Source organism: Neolamprologus multifasciatus, chromosome 1 (assembly GCF_963576455.1).
Source record: "Neolamprologus multifasciatus chromosome 1, fNeoMul1.2, whole genome shotgun sequence".
Classification (NCBI taxonomy): Eukaryota; Metazoa; Chordata; class Actinopteri; order Cichliformes; family Cichlidae; genus Neolamprologus; species Neolamprologus multifasciatus.
Genome location: NC_140439.1, coordinates 8,069,992 through 8,089,525, shown reverse-complemented (window position 1 = coordinate 8,089,525; position 19,534 = coordinate 8,069,992). Strand labels below are relative to the sequence as shown.

General features: G+C 40.4%; 2 protein-coding genes across 4 annotated transcripts in view; one reads left to right on the top strand and one right to left on the bottom strand.

Moving 5' to 3' along the window:
- LOC146525257 (protein kinase C-binding protein NELL1-like) overlaps positions 1 to 19,534 on the bottom strand; it is a 788,406-nt gene that overhangs the window by 321,587 nt on the left and 447,285 nt on the right. The window lies entirely within an intron of this gene.
- The window catches only part of lrp4 (low density lipoprotein receptor-related protein 4), a 102,610-nt gene continuing 94,831 nt past the window's right edge, over positions 11,756 to 19,534 (top strand). For all 3 annotated transcript variants that reach the window (XM_085134410.1, XM_085134389.1, XM_085134479.1), the window contains exon 1: positions 11,756 to 12,126. In XM_085134410.1, coding sequence (XP_084990536.1) covers positions 12,066 to 12,126 — 61 coding nt within the window. In that variant the 5' untranslated portion in view covers positions 11,756 to 12,065. The remainder of the gene's footprint in view (positions 12,127 to 19,534) is intronic.

Sequence of the window (19,534 nt, the reverse complement as noted above, 5' to 3'; positions counted from 1 at the left end):
CTTGTTTACAAATACTAATGCAAATTTTTTATCTCAGTAAAGTAGCTTTGCATGATTTACTGTTAGAAATAATCCAATATTTTTATTATACTGAGCCTCGATTAAATGCCCTTTATCATTAAAACAGCTCTTCTCTGATTGGCTGTCCCTTGTAAACAAAAGGTTGGAACAGCAGGGGGGTGGGACATAAGCACATGCAGTTGGACGTGGGTGTCTGAGTTTACTGTATTAAGGCCATGTCCACACTAATACATTTTCGTTTGAAAAACGCATCTTTTTCTCTCCGTTTTGGCCTTCCGTCCACACTGAGACAGCGTTTTCGGTCAAGGAAAATGCAGCGTTTTGAAAATGCTCTCCAAAGTGGATACATTTGAAAACTTTGTACTTTTGTGTTACTCGCAGCAACAACTCCACCTCATTGTTAGTCCATTTAAAAAACTCTGTGGTTTTCTTCAACATTTTTCCGCAACGTTTCAAAGAGCCGAAAAGTAAATAAACGGCAGACAGAAATGACGCAGGTCGAATCGTCTTGTGTTTCATGCATGCGCAGTACTGGAACATAAGCGTTTTCAGCCGTTTCAACTCTGTGAAAACGACTGAAAAGGATACTGTGGACGCAGAGCGTTTTCAGACGATACGCCATTTTCAAATCTATCCGTGTTGACGTAGCCTAAGACTATCTGCTCCGTTTGACATTTTACGATGCAAAGAAGCAGAGCAGAATGAAACAGAGCATTTAGAATAGTTTGAAATCTCATATGTCACATATGTCGACCTCATTATTTAAAACTTTTGCCATGTTTAATATCTGTACCTACCATTATAACTCTTTATGTAAGATGAATGATAAACAGTGATGAAAAGATAAGCAAACTTTTAATATAATAATATTATATAATATACAATAATGTAATTTAATATAATACTTTATATGTTACTTATAAGAGTAATCATGTACAATCCTATGGTGTAAAAAATAGCGCATTGCCTTTTTTTGCCTTTTAGTAGAGAGGAAGGCTGATGTGCTCATCCAATTTCAAATCTTTGCATTAATGGCTGACATGTTTCTGTATCGCTGACATGTAAAAGACATGACTTTTAACTGAAAGCGTGCCATGCACCGTGGTTTCTTGCACATGGTCTGTAAGATTCAAAATGTACCCATTTTGAAGTAGTCACTGATTGGCAGCTCTGCCATTGGCTATAGATCTATCCTTCGCTGGCAAGATCAGCAGTTCCCTCCTTCTGGCCTCTCCAGATAGCAGCTTTATATTTGATGGTTTTTGGACCCCACACCTCCATGAAACTTTGGACCAGTTTGGGAATATTTTGAGATGGATGAGAATTTTTTTCTATATTGATGTTTTCTCAGTAAAAGTCTTCCTCTTCCTGCTTCTTTGTTGGTACAATATTACAATGTTGGACATCTTACCACCGCATACACGGAGAAGTAAGTAGCCAGATCTCGACATACAGCCCTTTTAAAACACCCACATTTCTCAAATACAATCAGCTTTGGCAATGTTCTCTACATTTATTTGCTGCAGGGATAAACCATGATCCGTGCTGAAATGTAGCTGCACTTCAGGCAGGGTGAGTGGCTTCCCCGAGTGGATCCCGGTGAACAAGAACACCAAATCGTTAGTGGCTCTATGGTAAACATGCAAGCTTTATAGCAGATCTGGATTTCAGAGTTGGATGTAAATATTTGGTCCCAATCCTTGTGGTTGAGGCTGTGACGCATTTAGAGTTGGATTTGAACAGCAGCCCTACACAGGCCATCCAGCCAGCAGCGAACAAATAACAACACCAAGCTGCTCCACAATGCACGTTCCAATAGAAAACAGAATGCCTTATTATTCTATTGCCCCTAACCACAAGCAGCTATAAAAACAGTGCTATAACACAGACACCCCTTTTTGATCATAAAAGAGGTAATACAGGATTCTTTTGTCAATATGGCTCAGTTTTCATTCTCCCCTGCATGTACCTAAAAAATAATAACTAAATAAACACTTACATTAAATATAACATAATGAACTCTGAAATGCATTGTATGACATCGATGCATAATCTACTCTAAGTGTACTGCTGCAACAATTGATAATTAAAGCATATTGCATGCTAGCTTGTTTTAGCTTTCTATAAGCTATGATACTGCAAATCCTGCCAGATGAGCATGAACAGACAAGTAAAGACTAAAGGTGGCAAATGTGTCAGTCAGTTTGTTGCTTTTACTCACCTTTCTTCTGTCTTTGTCAATCATACTTATTACAACCAAAGCAAGACATGAATCACAATGATGCTTTTGAGCATGTTTAATCATGTTGAAACAATAGACATAAGGACAGTGTCCATTAGTCCAACCTAGTTATGTTTGGGACAACAGAAACTCTGATATTCAATTCAATTCAATTCAATTTTATTTATATATCACCAAATCAAAAGTCGCCTCAAGGCGATATGATGTGAAACCTCTTATGACGCGCTTTTATAGCAATTGTGTTTTTTATATATACATATAAATAGTTCCAGTAGCATCCAAGAGTGCTAAATTGTAAGAATATATTTAATCAGTGTCAAAATTATAAAGGATCTCTTAACTCCAAAAAAGCTTAAGTATGTTTTTTTTTTTTTTTTTAAAGGGTTAACCCAGCCATGATTTAAAAAAAAATGTTTCAGATTTCAACCAACTTTAGGACATTTACTACACACTGAGGCTTACTCCTTAAATCCCATGGCACTGAGATCACATATCATCCAAATTATTGCCTCCTCCTCTTCCAATTTCATTTCTAATTGGTATCCATTTTCCCTACAGGACCACTAAAGATTTATCATCCAGCATGAGATCCATGTATACGTGCGTTATGAAACTTTGAGAATGCACAAGATGACACAAGATGATTAGCAGCACTTTATCCTGTTTTAAAATCGTAATCTCACCCTAAGAGATAATTCTGCCCACAAAGTCATATCAAAGCTTCTTGCCTCCGTTTCCAATTCAGTGGCTTCAACAGAAAGCCACTGAAAGCCTGCCTCATTCAGAGCTCCACAGGTTTCACCTCTCTTCAACCACAGTCTGGCTGCACTCCCTTCTGGGTACAGAGTCTCAGAGCTGTGGCCTCTTTAGTAGCAGCTGTGCCCCAGGCACTGTGAGTCATAGAAGATCTGATAGCTTTCAAATGAGGTTTTAAGATGTGGTGCCAACAGGCCAGGTGTGTGAGTCTGTATAGGCGGGTTTTCACTGTGTGTACTTTGGAAGAATGTGCATGTGTTTACGTGTGACCGCATGGATTCATTTACATTATGTACACCTGCAGGAACAAGTGTGTGTTTGCTTACATAAGTGCTAATTATGTACAGTCATGTCTAAATCTCTCTTGCATCAACTGCTGATGTTCATGGTGGATCACTCGTGTTAAAAGATTTCAACTGAAATCCGATTCATGTAAAACATTTTTCATGTAGCTGTTTGTATAAAACTTAATTAAAAACCAGCCAAACCCACGAGAGAGAAACTGGATGTTTAAACAGGTGAAAATAATCCCTTAGCTAAGTGACTGACTGTGATCCAGGTTTAAATATACTCGTGTCTGCACACAGTGTTTGTCAGTAAATCACAGTAGGTGTCACTTAACCATCCACACAGCCTCTTCTTCAGGAGCTGAGCCACACCAGCAACTCTAACTGCAGATTTCCAGTCCAAGTTATTTAATTTCTCTTTTATCACCAACAAATTCTCCTGCAGAGATGAAGAGATGAAGAAAGCTCTGGTGAATATGTATGCAATTCCATCACAGACTCTGTACTATAGTAATTGTAATATGCGTATGTCTGTTATCCACCTTTAGATGCACCAGACAGCTTCAACATTCTGGATGAAACTTATTATATAAAGTAAGTAAGTAAGTAAAGCAACTTTTAAGATGAGGATCACAAAGTGCTTCAAACAAACAAACAAAAAAAGCATTGAAAAGGAAATTAAAAGAAAGTGTTAACTAAAGGCGAGTGTTGACATTCTTGGCATTTTCTCGATGAGCTTCATGAGGTAGTCACCTGAAATGGTTTTCCAACAATCTTGAAGGATTTCCCAGAGATGCTGAGCACTTGTTGGCCCTTTCACCTTCACTCTGTGAACATCTCTGTGTTTACATCTCATCCCAGGGTCAGGTGACTGTGAAGGCCAGGGCTTCTAGCGCAGCATCACTGTTCTTCTCGGTCAAATAGCCCTTACACAGCCTTGAGGTGTGTTTGGGGTCAAAAGTAAATGATGGTCCAACTAAACACAAGCCAGATGGGATGGCATGTCGCTGCAAGATGCTGTGGTAGCCATGCTGGTTCAGGGCCTTCAATTCTGAATAAATCCCCAACAGTGTCAAGCAAAGCACCTCCACATCATCACATCTCCTTCTCCATTCTTCATGGTGGGAACCATGCATGTAGAGACCATCCGCTCACCTTTTCTGCATCGTGCAAAGACACGGTGGATGGAACCAAAGATCTCAAATTTGGACTCATTAGACCAAAGCACAGATTTCCACTGGTTTAATGTCCATTCCTTGAGTTTCTTGGCCCAAACAAATCTCTTCTGCTTGTTGCTTTTCCTTATTAGTAGTTTCTTAGCAGCTACTTGGTCATAAAGGCCTGATGGTCAGCTATTTGGCCTGATTCTCTGAACAGTTAATTCTCTGAACAGTTGGTGTCTACAGGGTGGGCCATTTATATGGATACACCGTAATAAAATGGGAATGGTTGGTGATATTAAAGTCCTGTTTGTGGCACATTAGTATATGTGAGGGGGAAAACTCCTCAAGATGGGTGGTTACCATGGTGGCCATTTAGAAGTCGGCCATCTTGGATACAATTTTTTTTTTTTTCAATAGGAAGAGGGCCGTGTGACATATCAAACAAAAACAATGGTGTGCTTGGTTTCAACGTAACTTTATTCTTTCATGAGTTATTTACAAGTTTCTCTTTGTTCACAGCCATTGACATGTCGAAGAGGTTAACACGTGAGGAGCGGATTGAAATTGTGTTGATATCTGGTGAACGCAGTAACCAGGTCATTGCAGCAGATCTCCCATGCTACAGTTAGCACACTGCTAACTTACTCCACTAGGTAAGTAGGTTGGTGCCACCCATGTAAGTTTGAGTTCAGGATTACGGTCTTTTCCCCTTTTTTTGTTTTTCTAGGGTAAGAGTTTTGGATTTGTCTTTTTGGTGGGGGTTTTTTGGCACAACCTAACTGTCCCTTTCTCCCCCACACTTGTATGAATTTGGGTTATTGTTTTTGTGAAAAAGTTGCCATTAAACTCATTTTTATCATTACACTTGTACCGAGTTTCTGCAGTTGTTGTGTTACCCCCTCCTGCCCTCGAGGAAGCGCAACAAAGTTAAAAAAAGAATAACATTACAATTTAATATACATGTCTGTGTTTTCATACATGAGCAAAGCCAGCCAGAGCCACATGCCTGTCTAGTATAAATAAAAGACCATGAGAGTTACATATCATGGTTAGCTTAGCTCGTCGTCACTAGCTTGATTGTATGGCTCCAAGATAGCACAAGCTAATGCTAAGTTTTAAAGCTTACTAGCTAAGTAGCCAAATTTACAAATTAAAAAACTAGAATTGTACTCCCTTTGTACAGTTATTTGAAATATAAATGCACAAGATATATTATTTGTTAGAAAAATACTCTAAAAACCTCCAAAAGGCACCAACTATATAAACACATAGTCTAAATTTAGTATATGCTTAGGGGTGGTTAATTGTCTTTTGGAAATTCTTTCAAGTGGTCATTTGAGGAAATTGAGTTTTTTGGCACCTTCACTGTTTACTTTTTTTCCTGTCTCCACTTACATCTGACCCTTAAAGAAACAGTCAAACAGTGAAATACATGAGTTCTTATTTGGAGAACATTTGCTGATGAAGACAGCTGTTTGTTTGGTTTTTTTTTGGGTTTTTTTGTAGGAAGTTTCATTTGGAAAAGTCTGGATTTAAACCAGTCATCAAGAATAAAGCAGTACCAGGGATATTAGTCACTTATGTCTTTTTACATTTGTTAGTATATGTAAGACATAAACTCCTTATAACATCAGTACTCTTTGGTAAGACAAAAGCCACGTTTTTAATTAATCTAAAATAACACCACCATTCCTCTTTTTGAGAATAAAGGCCCTTCTTGTAACTTAGGGCAAGAAAGAAAATAAAAACAGCTCAATGCTTCGAACTCAAACAATGAACCAAAGTGAAAGCCATGTCAGTGTGTGTGTTTGATTTTGACCACATGTAAATGAGCCCATTGTACAAGAAGAACATGGAGCAAGCAGAGCATCCACGAAAATAAACCTCACAGAGAAAAGCCCTGTAGTTAGAATGGCCACAGAACGGGCTGTTGGGCTCCAAACCACGCCACAGCAGGATGCACTGTGTGTGTGAGTTTATGTGGTGGCACAGCAGCCAATCCTGTCCATGCGGACTGTGGTGTGGTCGGGTTCCCCTGCTAAATTTAATAAGGGTCTTTGCTTACATCATGGCCAAAAGAAACAGAAAGAAAAGAGGGAGACTGGAAGAAGTAAAAGAATCCTCCATCAGCGTTATAATTTTTAAAAGACTATTCTGGTGGTTTGATATGGTTAACTTTCCTAAAGCTACATATAGCGTAAAGCTGCATTCATACTGTTTGGCCTCTCAGCTCAGAAAATTCCACATTCTTAAAATAAAAGTCACTTCTAACATGTTGTGCAGTTACACAGAAACATTGGCATTTATTTAGAGCAGTGTTACATTTTGTGTTCATATAAAGCAAAGATTCATGGTTGTAGTGAAGGAGGACATGCAGAGAGTTGTGTGTGGCAGTGGCTAGAGGTACTGGAGAGGAGAGTCGCTCTGTTAGTTGAAGCTCTTCATCCTCTCAAGGATATTTGAGGATGTGTGGAAGTTTTCCAAACCAATTGAAGTGTGTTTTGTGGACTTGGAATAAGTATTTGATCACATTCTTAGAGGTATGCTTTTGGGGGGTGCTTCAGGAGTATGGCATGTTCGATCCCAGTACTGATGTAGCTTTGTCTGCAATCAGTTAGACTCAAGGGTGCTGAACTCCACCAGGGCTGCCCTTTGTCACCAATTCTGTTCATACCCAAAAGGTAGATTCTGTTTATCTGGGCGTAGTGTTTTCAGTGGAAGAAATGTTTCGTCTTGAGACTTGTTCAGTCTCTGAAGAAGTCACTCAACTTGATGTCTTAATGTATTCTCAATCATACAGGAAAGTAAATCTCCAAAAGTTGATTCTGTTCATCTGGACGTAGCATTTTAAACGCTACGTCCAGATGAACAGAATCAACTTTTGGACACTTAACTGGATGATTGAGTATGCATAGAGACAACTGAGTTCATAGTTTTTTGGGGGACTGAAAATCTAGGCTTAGCCAGGTGGTAGAGGGTCTCCACTTTGGTTGCCTCAGTATTTCGTCTTTGCTTTTTGCAGACGATGTGCTTCTGTTATTTTCATCACGTGGTAACCTTCAGCTTGCACTGGAGTGTGAAGTAGTGGGAACGACAATCAGCACCTCCAATTCCAAGGCCATGATTCTGAGCCAGGAAAGGGTGAAGAGCCCAATGAGTTACTACCCAGGTGACGAAGTTCCAGGATTTCAGAGTCCTGTTCACAAGTGAGGGAAGAGTGGAGCATGAGATTGACAGATGAATTGGGGTGTCATCTGTAGTGATGCACCGGCAATACTGTACTGCAGGCCACATACAGTCCACTTAGATCTCATGCAAGCTGGACAAGTGAAACTACAACTTCTGTCAGTGAAAAGAAGTTTAACTACACAATTAATCAATGAGATATCTTAATCTATCACAACAGTTCACTTTTTCTACATGATAAAGAAATTATTCTTCTTTATCAGTGGGAAAAGATGGAAAAATGTGAAAACACAGTTAAAAGTCCAGAATATATCCTCCTTCACAGGCCATATGAGGTCATAGGAATAATATACCTACTTTGCTAATAATTGCTACACTTTCCCAACTGGAGTTATACAAGGGACTCTTTTAAATACTGTCCATGCTGAACCTTTGATAATCCACCCATAGCCAAAGTTGTTTTATTCTCTGTGTTCAGTCTCATTAGTAGTCACAATCATTCTAAAATGGTGTGCATTCAAACTTGTGCACTAAAAATATGTTTCTTAAGTGTTCCTCTTAGCTATTGGCTACAAATGTACCTTGTGGAAAAAGTAAACATTACAAAATTATCACAGTCGTATGCGAAACAAGCTTAATGTCTTTGGAAGCTTATTTTCACAGTGTCATTGAAATGAATGGAAAATGTCTTTCTTGGTTTAAGGAAGTTAGTTTAAGAACTTAGCCTGAAAATTTGTACAGTAATACTTACCTTTATAATCTAATAAAAGCAGGGGTGTAAAAATGACAAAAATGAGCTCTGTTTCCTATGAGCTCTGTTTCAAGTTATTATGCTGTATATTAACTTACATGTGAGAGAGAAGGGAAGATGGGTAAGAAATGAATCGAATACGTCTCAGGGAAGACTTATTATAAGCTAGTGGCAAAAAAAGAAGGTTGTGTCTTTGATACACACACACACATTCACATACACACATGCAAATATCACACAGTTTTAAAAAGTACAAGACAAACTTAGAGCACCTGCCCGATTTTCTGTCTGCGGTGGCCTCGTCCTCTTCCAGCACGCTTCTTTATTTATCAGCAGAAGCTAAAGTGATTAACCCACAGCTGTTCTCCCTGCATCACACATACACATACATACAGACACACAGACACACACAGACTCACACTGTCACTCCATATGTTGCACAGGCCAAAAGGTGTCAGATACCAGTGGCATCCTAGAATGGGTCAGAGAATATAAAAGTCAGAGGAAAGCTCGTGTGACATTTTGACACTTTAAATGATAAGGTTCTCTGGGAAGATAGTAAGAGCAGTGCTTGCAAGACCATACAAAGTCATTCCCAGTGTGTGCGTTTGCGAGACAAGTCTGAGACCTGAACGAAATCCCTTGCTGCTGTGGAGACAGCCTCCCGGCCCACTGCGGACGCATTAATCACAGGTTATAATTAAATGTCTCCATCTCTTCACACAGAGACAGGATGGGAAGTGAAAGAGGGCCAGAGCTGCTATCAGGCTCACGCTCCAGCCAGGCCAGCCACCAAGAGTTCACCACATCCAGGTCTTGATCTTCTGTCATCACCGTTGGTGGTAGATATTGCACAGAGGGGAAATATTTTCAAGCCATAACTCTGGTCTCTGCTAGACTGCTGCAATATGAATATGGCCTCACTTTTATTAATCTCAGGTGTTTGCAGTTTCAGGAACTGTTTTCTGTAATGTCTGTGGTCCTTGAATGATATACATTGAGCTCCAGTATGTGATCAGTCCTCTTTTGCTGTCTTTCAACAAGATTATTCAAATCTGCTACACAGTCGAATGTCATGTAACTTAGTGATGGACAAGCACAGGGAGAACCCACACACTTTTGGTGTAAATCTCCATTACTTTCTTTAAAAGTGCTAAATAGGGAATTGGCCTTGGCAGAGGATACACCTTTTGCACCCAGCTACATCTAAGGATCATTTGTTAATAGCTTGAGTGGCAGCACCACCCTTCATCTCAGTCTTTCCAACATTTCTGAAGGAAGTAGTTTCCTTAAAGGTTATATAATGTGCCACTGTGCTACACTGTAGTATTTGTGCCTCTTGTATATTTATACTCTTACAGAGTCTTATACACACAAATATAATCTCAAGATATAGATCTGTTATCTACAAAAGCAATAAATGAGTGAACTGTTCAGTGGCTTAATGTTTTTTTCTCTCTCTTAAGACAGCCTAAGTCATTTGTCCAAAGCATTGTTCATTAAAATGCTCTGCATCGAATCAAGAATAAGTGACATTGCAGAGCACTTTTATTGGGATGAAATGTAATACTCTGATGGATACGCCGCAGGAGAGTGGAGGGGATGCGTGTGCTGAATGATGATGTCCTGTTTAGGAAGGCGGGAGCTCACATCCCAACTAAAGCTGCCTCATAATTAGAAAGTGGAGTCTAAAGCCTTGCTTCCAGTCAAAGAGACTGTGGACATGTGAGTGTGCTGGGCGGTATGTTTAAAATTTGATCTTCATATTGTAAATATGCAGTCACACTCTTATAATAAATTCCAACCAAATTCTGAGTATCACATCTCACTGCAGATAACAAGTACCCAGTGGTTACAGTCATGCTGCAAACCTTGCTTTTTTCACGAGTGTTTTTTAGAGGCTTACTGTAAGCTTTTCATAACTTTTCACTGACACTAAAGCCACGTTCTGCGTTGACTCTCTGCACTTTGAGCATCTTCTGTAGAGCTATTTGTCCTTCTTTTCTGCCGCCGCTGGCACCAGCTCTCTCTGCAGTGCAGAAACATAATGACTGTCAGGCTGAAGCAAAAAAAAAAAAAAAATATATATATATACAAAGTTTACAATTAGCCTTGATTTTCAACCACCGCAAATGTAATTTGTATTCAATTTGGGACCCCTTAACAAGGGTGTGATTGGGATATTTACAAAACAGTGATTTTTTTTCTTCTCTTTTTATACATTTCTAACAAAATAGAAGAAAATAGAAGAGAATCACTGCAGAGGGAGGGAAGCTGGGTTTTTTCTACCATCAGCCTTTTTATGACTTTTACATATAAATAAATATTTCCAAAACATGTCACATGTTTCAGATTACAAGCTCATCTGAATGTAATTCAGTGCATGTGCAATTGCTACAATATACTATCTAGTTTTGCAGTCTGAGGTAAAATCGCTTTATTTTGTTTAAAAACCTCTCTATGCTTGGTGGAATCTCTTTCATGTTACCACAGGGTTGTGCAATGTGTGTCTCCTAATGAGTTTTGTGACCTTTTTTTTGGACAGAACTGCATGGTATCAATTTGTGGTGTAACTATGTCATCCCCACTGGAACGTTTTGTAAGCTAATTCAGGGGAAAGAAATAATGCTTCCACAGCGACCTTATTTTGGAATTAATTACCTTTTAATATAGCCATTACTTCCCTCCAGCAACTTTTGCAAATCTGTGGTAGGCCTACTGAATAATGACTGTGTAATGACCTCATCTCATGGTCATTACACCACACTGTAAAAACCACTGCTCTGTCATTTGCCTCCAATGACTGAAGTGACAACAGGGAAGTCCCCCCCCCCCCCCCCCCCCCGCTGCAACCAAATGTCTAAAGAAAAAAGAGAGAAAAAAGAAAAAAGGAAAGCAAAGTAAGAATGAGGAAACCTAAAGAGAAAAAAGCTGTTCACTCATTGCCCCGAATGCAGGTTGTTGTTCTTTCTTTCTTTCTTTCTTTCTTTCTTTCTTTCTTTCTTTCTTTCTTTCTTTCTTTCTTTCGCCTCTGTGGACCACCAGCCTTTTAAAAAGACGCAACTTTACAATGTGACACAGAGAGCAGAGATTTTTCTTTTTTTTTGGTCGATGCGATTTCTTTCGGGATAGGGGAACAGAAAGCGGTATGAAGAAAAATAACACTTAGAAAAGAAAGAACTTGAGGGAGACTATTGCTTTATTCTGTCATAAAACTTATTATACGATAATAATAAATCATTTTCAGCAAATTACCTTTACTTTAATTTAGCGGAACCGAATCATACATACGGAGCACCCCCTTAAACCTTCTCATGGTACAGTCCACAGCTCCTTTTCGTGTCCACAGAGTCTGGAACCACAGCACAACATGTTGGAGACCGTAGCCGAGCCGTTCAGCTCAGAGTTAACTTTTTAATCCCGGTTTTGTCGCGTTATCGCACACAAGAGGAGGAGGCGGAGGAGGTCGCCGAGAGAAAGGGGGATAAAAAGCCAGTCATGCTATGAGGTTAGGGTGAAAGCCGGAGCGTCTTCTTGTAAAAGAAGCCCGTTGATATTTAATTGTGCACAGGAGAAGAAGAAGAGGAGAAGAAGAAGAGGAGGAGGAGGGAAGAAGGGGAAGGGAAGCCCAGAGAAGCGAGAAAAAAGCGGGGTACACGATGCAGCTGGCCGCGGTGCTGTGGGGCGCCCTCCTAACTTTGCTTCTCAGCCGGAGTCCAGGTAAGAAAATGCACGGACAACAACGGCGCGAACCGGGCTTGAATCTGCATGTCAGTGGGTCCGAGCAAGAGGTGGACGGAGGGTTTTTTTTTTTGCACCGCTGTTATTTGGCACTAGAATTTAGTTTTAGGTTGTTTTTTTTCTGCTTCTCATAAGCGCATTCAAACTACAGCCAAGTTTCCCTGTAACAGAGAAGGGGCCATGTAGGTGGTTAAAACAGTGGAAAATATGCTCGAGTGTGTTTTCATTGTTTTCTTAAAGTCTTGTTTGACAAACATGCCTGTGTAGCTCACAGATCTGTAGCAGCAGTCCTTTGGATGGTAATACCTGAAACTTGTGAAAATGTGTATATATATATATATTAATTTTTTAGCACTCATTTCGTTTTGTATATGTGAAGCTTATTATTTTTATTACTTATTTTAGTTTCTTTATTTTTGCTTACCTTCACGTACCCTGTTTATTTTGTGCGTGTGTGTTAAATGTTAGCGTGCCGCTTTGATTTAGGCTTAAATGGGGTTTCATCAGTCTTATTTATTTATTTACTGTCTGGTGTTTTATGGAGGTTGAGGACGTGGGCTGGTACAGTACGGGGTGGGTGAATGGTGGGGATGTTCTGTCAGATCTGACACATTTCTTGGCTGATGTTGGAATAAGCAACCAGATGTTGTTGCTTTTCTAATCGGTCTGTTGTCTTGGATACCTAGAAGCTGAAAGTTGGTCATGTAACTTAGGAAAGGGTTTTAATTTTTAAGAGAATATTTGCTTTTTGGCTGGCATATAAGCTGATGCACAGTGCCTTTAAAAAATATCTCCTTTTATTTTGTGCGAATATCCATTTGAGTAATTGCCACGTGACCTTCATGCTCTTATTTGTCTGATAACTTCTGAGAAAGAAGTAAATTTGGATCACACTCTTCTGCGCCCTGATTGCAGGTGAACCATGCTGTTTATATATGATATTTTAGATTCTGTCACACCCCCACCGACACACCATAACCAGCAGTATTTGCTATATTTCCACTACTGTCTTTCTATGTTTCTCTAACACCTTGTATTTACAACATGTTAGAACAGCCGCTGGAATGCAAGGACCCAGCAGAGGCAATGTCTGAACAGACACGTGCACAAGCACACACTGAGCTTAGTGTCATACACACATGGGTGCTGCACACTCTGACATGCTGTGAAAAGATTTACCTGACAGGAATAGCGAAAATGACATCTGTAATTGGCTGGTCGGACATCAAATGGAGGTTGGTGTAATTGTAACAAGTTCTAAATGTCACCAGAAGACTGTATCTAAAATGTCAACCTGATAAGAGTCAATATCCAATTGAAAACAAAAGTCACCCTGGATGACATCCTATATATAGCGGGTCCTTTCATCCTTCCAGATATGGTTATCAATGCCCCCACCCCCCTCACACCTTCCCACTTTATCTGGGGCGGAGGCCTGCGCTCCTTTGATTATAGTCTTGTTCTGTCATAAAGCAATTAAGCCTGCCGGGCCTGTATCATGTCTTAAACATTTCATTGTGCGCTGGGTATGAATGGAAGCTGCTGCTGTTGGCATTTTCCATTGTGGCGAGTAGCAAACACCACAGCTCCAGTACTTTGTAATTCTTCTGCTTGATAGTGGTTTTGCATTCCAGTCTTTAATTGAAGATCCTTAAATCTGAGCACTTTCCTTTTGGGAATCCCAAAAATTTGGTATTTATTTCCTCTCTGGTTTATTTTTTTCATTTTCTTGTCAGTGTGGAAAAGGCTCTGAAATAGCTTTCAAACTGTAATTTGACTCGGACAGCTAAGACTTGCACTTAATGAATGATTATTTTAAGACTAGTGGCTCTTTGAGGGCAGGATCTCATACCACAGCCATCCAGTGGTTGGGGAAACTCCAGGATGAATGAAAGCCTGACATCGATAAATGCATCTTCATACGGGGACAGTAAATTCAATTCCAGCGGGTCTAAACCATGAAATGTTCATCATCTTGGCCATAAATATTGTCCAAGTGATGCACCAGTCTATCATTGACATATGAGTTTCTCCCTTTTGACTGTTGTATTTTAAGATATACATTATGGGTTCATGTGGAGATGAATAAAATGGGAAAGGCTATAATTTCTACGCTGTGTACAGTAAATGACATCATGAAGGCCAGCTGCTGGTCCCATTTGACAGAAGATGCCCCAGGGCTATAATTTATCAAACTGAGTGTGTGGGTGTGTGGGTAACTGAGTCTCAACGTGTTTGAGGTCAAGATGCCTTCTCAGCTAAGTCTAGTGGCTTCGCAGTAATAGGCTGTGTTGGACTGCTGGAGAGAGTGTTACACTCTTTAATTATGTGCTCTGGGACAGTAACCCCCCACACCCCCTCACAAACTCCCACGATCTCCACTGTGCCCTCTCCATTTACTGATCAACTATCAATCAGACTTGCAGTTTGAGTCAGAGGCTGTGGTGTCATTCCACTGAAGATCGCCAAACATTCGATCACTGTTGTGTGGGCAATAAAGCCTCATTAAAATGTAAAATCCATGACCCTCTGGGAATGGGATGAAATGCTCTTCTTACACGATGATCCGTACACTGCAGAAGTGAACAGGACTAAAGTGAGACGGTGCTTCTGTATGAATCTGACAGCTGGGCAGCCATCCAAGAAAAAACCTCCTTCCTTGTGTGGTTTTTTTTTTTTTTTTTTGTCTTATTTGCTGCAGCAGCCAAACAAAGAGGATTAAAAAGAAAGGCAACGATGACAGTAAAATACGAGAAAAAGGTTTGGTCTGAAAAATTTGATTCCCCTCCCCCTTTTCAAGTAAAAATGTACTTTGCAATATCCAGTTAGTCGGGGATTCATCTTCAGTTTGGTTTTGCTGAATGGCTAAAGTTGGTTGGCAGCAGGTTATTATGGTAGGCATGGCACACACAAATTTGGTAATAAAATATGATGTTGTACTGTTCTTTATTCGTGTTTCATCAAACAGCAGATGATTTTGGCACAGATTTTTGAAGCAGGTAGAAGTTTAGAGAAGAAAGTCAAACAATCCTAAGACCAGTGGATGGTGGCAGTTGGAGGAACAGCGGCCTGAAAAGGGAGGTGGGGAGTTTGGCCCCATGCTTGTTCTCGTCTGCCAGCCTCTGTGCCCTTCCCTGCCACCTGTATTGCCTTGTCAGATTGATTAGTCCCTTGACATTGCCGCTCCTCATCCTGGACCAACACACACACATATTTAAATGCAGTCTCACTAGTGGCCTTTTCACACAACCTGCAGGCATGGATTTGCAGCAAAAAATTTATGGCTTTGTCTTGCAAAATGCCTCCAATCCACATTTGATTAAATGTCCTCAGAGTAATTGTGTTGGTATTAATGGTGTTGCAACGTTGATATTTCCAAATAACTCAGCCTAGAGACAGATTGATGGCATGCCATAAGTTGTTTTTGGTACGGATTCCACTCTGTAGACGACTTTTCTCTGACGGGGAATGGTTGATGTGGAGGATGTGGCCGTGGTTTGGGTCAGTAAATTCAACTGCTTTGTCTTTAGTCTTGGCAAGGTTTGATAGTTTTGGCAGAAGCTTTTTGGGGGGCTTCGGGGGAATTGAGAGTTTCATTAATGGATGTGAGACTAGAGCTGCTGTGTTAGATGAGTGCATATGATTTTTGTGGCCTAAATGAGTGCGTTTGTGTGTGCCCTCCTCTGGTCTAGCTCATTAGGTTGGTGTAGGCCAGCCTTTTGCTTTCACCAGGGGAAGGTAAAGTGGGCCACCTGATACCCCCACTGTGCTTTGTCTGTCGCTGCTGAGGGGATGGAATTGCACCTCCAAGGTAGCAGTGGAGGTAACCTGTGATTACTTGATTCCCAGCCCCCCTTCCAACATTCTCGTAAGGATAAATGTCAGACTTCTAACCCCTCTCCTTTTTCTCCTCGTGTCCCTCTGCTTTCCTATAAATCACCGGCTTCTCTCCCTGCAAGACCTGACTCCATTCAGAGAGACCCCTGAGGGTGGCTTTCGTCTTCAGGGCCGTTTCAGATTTCAGAACATGATGCTACTGCCTCTGGGCCCATTTCACTTATGCTCAGCGCACTAATATTCAGTGTTACACATGTCAGGTCTTACAGCGCACAAGCAAGCAAACAAACAAAGTCAACTGCTGGCAGCACTCTGGAGATTGGTTCCCAGTCTAACAGCAGAAATGATCCACTGGTGGAACTCTGTGCCAAAGTTGTGACTTGTTCTGCTTTTGCTGCTTCTTTAGCGTGCTAAAAAGATCTGTGTGTCTTTGTTTGTGATATTTGTAATGACATTTGGTGGAATTTAAAGTGCAGACTTTGATCTGTCAAAATACATTTTAAGATCTGTCCAGGTTGGACAGGTGTAATGGTTAACATGTATGCTTAAGATTCAAAAGATCCCCAGTTCATCATTGGGAGGAGACACAAATCCCTGGAAGGACTGCATCAGGAAGAGCAACTGATATAAAAAGCTGTGTCAGATCAAAATATTCAGCTCCATCCACTGTAGCAAATATGAGATCAGCAGAATTAGGGTTTCTGTGATTTGCATTACATTTCATATAGTTGATTGTCAGCCCTGCGACAGACTGGCACCTGTCCAGGTTGTACCACGCCTCTTGCCCTATGGAATAGGTGTCAATCCTGAACTGGATAAATGGATGGATGATTGACAGCTGTGGGTTGTGCTTTACCCAGTGATTTTTAAAGCAGAAAACTCCTTGAATGTTGGTGTTTTGGTTTTCAGTTTTGACATTCAGGCGTTCATTCACCCACCGCGTTCATTTTTGTCAAAGCCAATTGAATTTCACCAGTTTTGCTATGGAATTAGAATTTTTAACATGTTTTGTTAGCTGTGATTCCACGAGTCTCGAAACACAATGGTTAACCCACCGAGGTTTTTGTTTGTTTGTTTATTTTCTGGTGCTAGGGAACTCTCAGTATAGTTAGTAGATATCTGAGGCACGATTTTCATGTCCTTTCCATTGGAAATGGAAAGATTTCCATTCACTAGCTTATGTTACCCAGCACATTTAGGCAAATATCAGCCCTCCTTTGCTCTCCACCTTCTGTCTGCACCCATGTAACCAAAGCTTGCTCAAACATGATGGCCAGTAGCACTTGAACTACCAGTGAAGTACAAATGGAAACCATAAAGGTTTTAGTACCAAAAGTCTTGCCTCTATCTCCATATTAATGTTAGATATGTGTTTGTATAGATTAGGGTTTCACTAAATCAACCATAATACACATTTTCTTTTTTCTGCTTTTCATAAATGAGAATGCATAGCTTTCTGACTGATAAGGTAACACATATTTGAACAGATCAGGCTTACTGTCTGTCCAACAGTCAAGGACATCGCAATCTGTGCTTGACTGTTGAATCCTTGGACCCCAAAACCAAACCCCAAGTGACTCATTTGAGAAATTGGTCATCCATGTGATATAATCGATACATTGACAGCAAAAATTTTTTAATACAAATGTTAGTTTCATGTTTAAGTGCTAGGAACAAAAAAAGTTCCCATCATTGTTTCACAGTGATTCTTTGAATCTGAAAGTAGTGCAAAACTTGTAGCATCTGCTGTCTTTTATAATTCTTCTGGCATAAAATTCATGCCCTGTCACCACACAGGTCTGAAAATGAAAAAATACATTTTTTAGGCCATGTAGTATGAATCTGAGTTCCTTGGGGGTTGCAGATTATTGGGGACTGTAATAAACTCTACTTCTCTGTCTCAGCGGGGGTCTGCTGTAGAGGACAGAAAGATAAGCAGGGCTGGAGACTCACTGTCTGAGCACAACCAGGGGAGGGGGGCAGGGACACAAAGACGTTCTGAAGGACACTCACACGTTCGGATCCATAGTAACTTAATTCTCCATCCTTTCTTGCTGTGACATAGGGAAAATGTCCACAGGGACATTAATGACATTCTGTCAAATTTGGTGGAAGACATTAGTGTGAAATGATTGTGGCATCAATGGATTGTTGTCATGAAAGGCCTCTTGCCATCCCTAAATCTGGTTTTAGCCACGAATTTGAAATAAGCCACTCATTCTTATGCATTATCTGGGTAACCGAGACATCATGGGACACTCTTTCCAGACAAAAAGAGGACGTTTGTCTGTGGCCAGTGTCTGCATGGTTTCAGTCTTTAGCGGGGGCACGAAGGGAAATTTGTGCAGGCGTATAGTCACCGTGTCTAATGGGTTAACTGCAAAGTGCAGGGCCCACACAAATATATGGTTTTGAAATGACTTTTGGCTTTTGGGTTGAGAAACGTCTGACAAAGTTTTGAGGACTGGACAATGTCTTTGTTGTGTTGTGTTGTGTTGTGTGTGTGTGTTTCTTTTTAAAGATTTACTAGGAATGTACTGTACCTTTTTCCAGTTTCCCTATGATACAGAGACCTCTGCTTGATGTGGCTGCTGATGCCAAGTAAAGATCTGATGATCGATCAATGAGCTGCATTCCACTTTCAGGGAAATGTATAAGGCAGCGTTGCTTTCCTAACCGATAAATAGACCCACAAATGTATTAGTGCAATAATAACTGTCAACGGGACTGGAGCTAATAATAATAAGAGGTCAACACAGCAGGCTGCCCTGCATATTTTGATGTGGCCGATTTTATGTTTGATGCGTTTCTTGATGCAACCCCCAAGGGACGTTGTTTCTGGTCTAGAATGGAGGATTTAGGTGGTTTATTACTCATTGCTATAGGACATCTTTTACTAAAAAAAAATACATCAGTGAACCACACTGGGGGACATGTTCAGTCAATACTCAGTATGCAGCCACTGTAGTTTATCTTGAATCAATTTCACATACATCGTTATCAATAAATACTATAGTATAGCACTGAATGGATCTGGCCTGGAATATGGTCTCCAACAAGAGCTCAGTGTTTCTCTGTTTGATTAATGTTTGCCAACACTATAGAAGAACCACTTTGTCTTTGTCCGCCTCTCACCATTTAGACAGTAGACCGAAAGCAGACTGGGTGAGAGTTGAAGATATAAATAATTATAAACAGTGAAAGACATGCTTCTTTATTAACTGAATATGACCTCATTCACTACGCTGAGGTCATGGACTAAGTTTGTTTGTGTGTGTACACGTGCACATGTTTTGTTCTAGACTGCTTGGCAGCTCACAAACAGCCCGGCATCAATGCGGTTTATGGATTGAGGGAGATTTTTCTCTTAATTGATGTCAAAGCCGTGACTCTGGTTTTTGTTGTACTCCACAAGATTCATCTTCAGCCCACCAAGTTTGTTTGAACACACACCCCCTTAGCTTCCTTTCCATTCGTCTTTGTCATGTCTTCTCCACTTTTGCAGAGAAGATCTTACTTTTAAATGGCTACTACAGCATATCAAGTAACT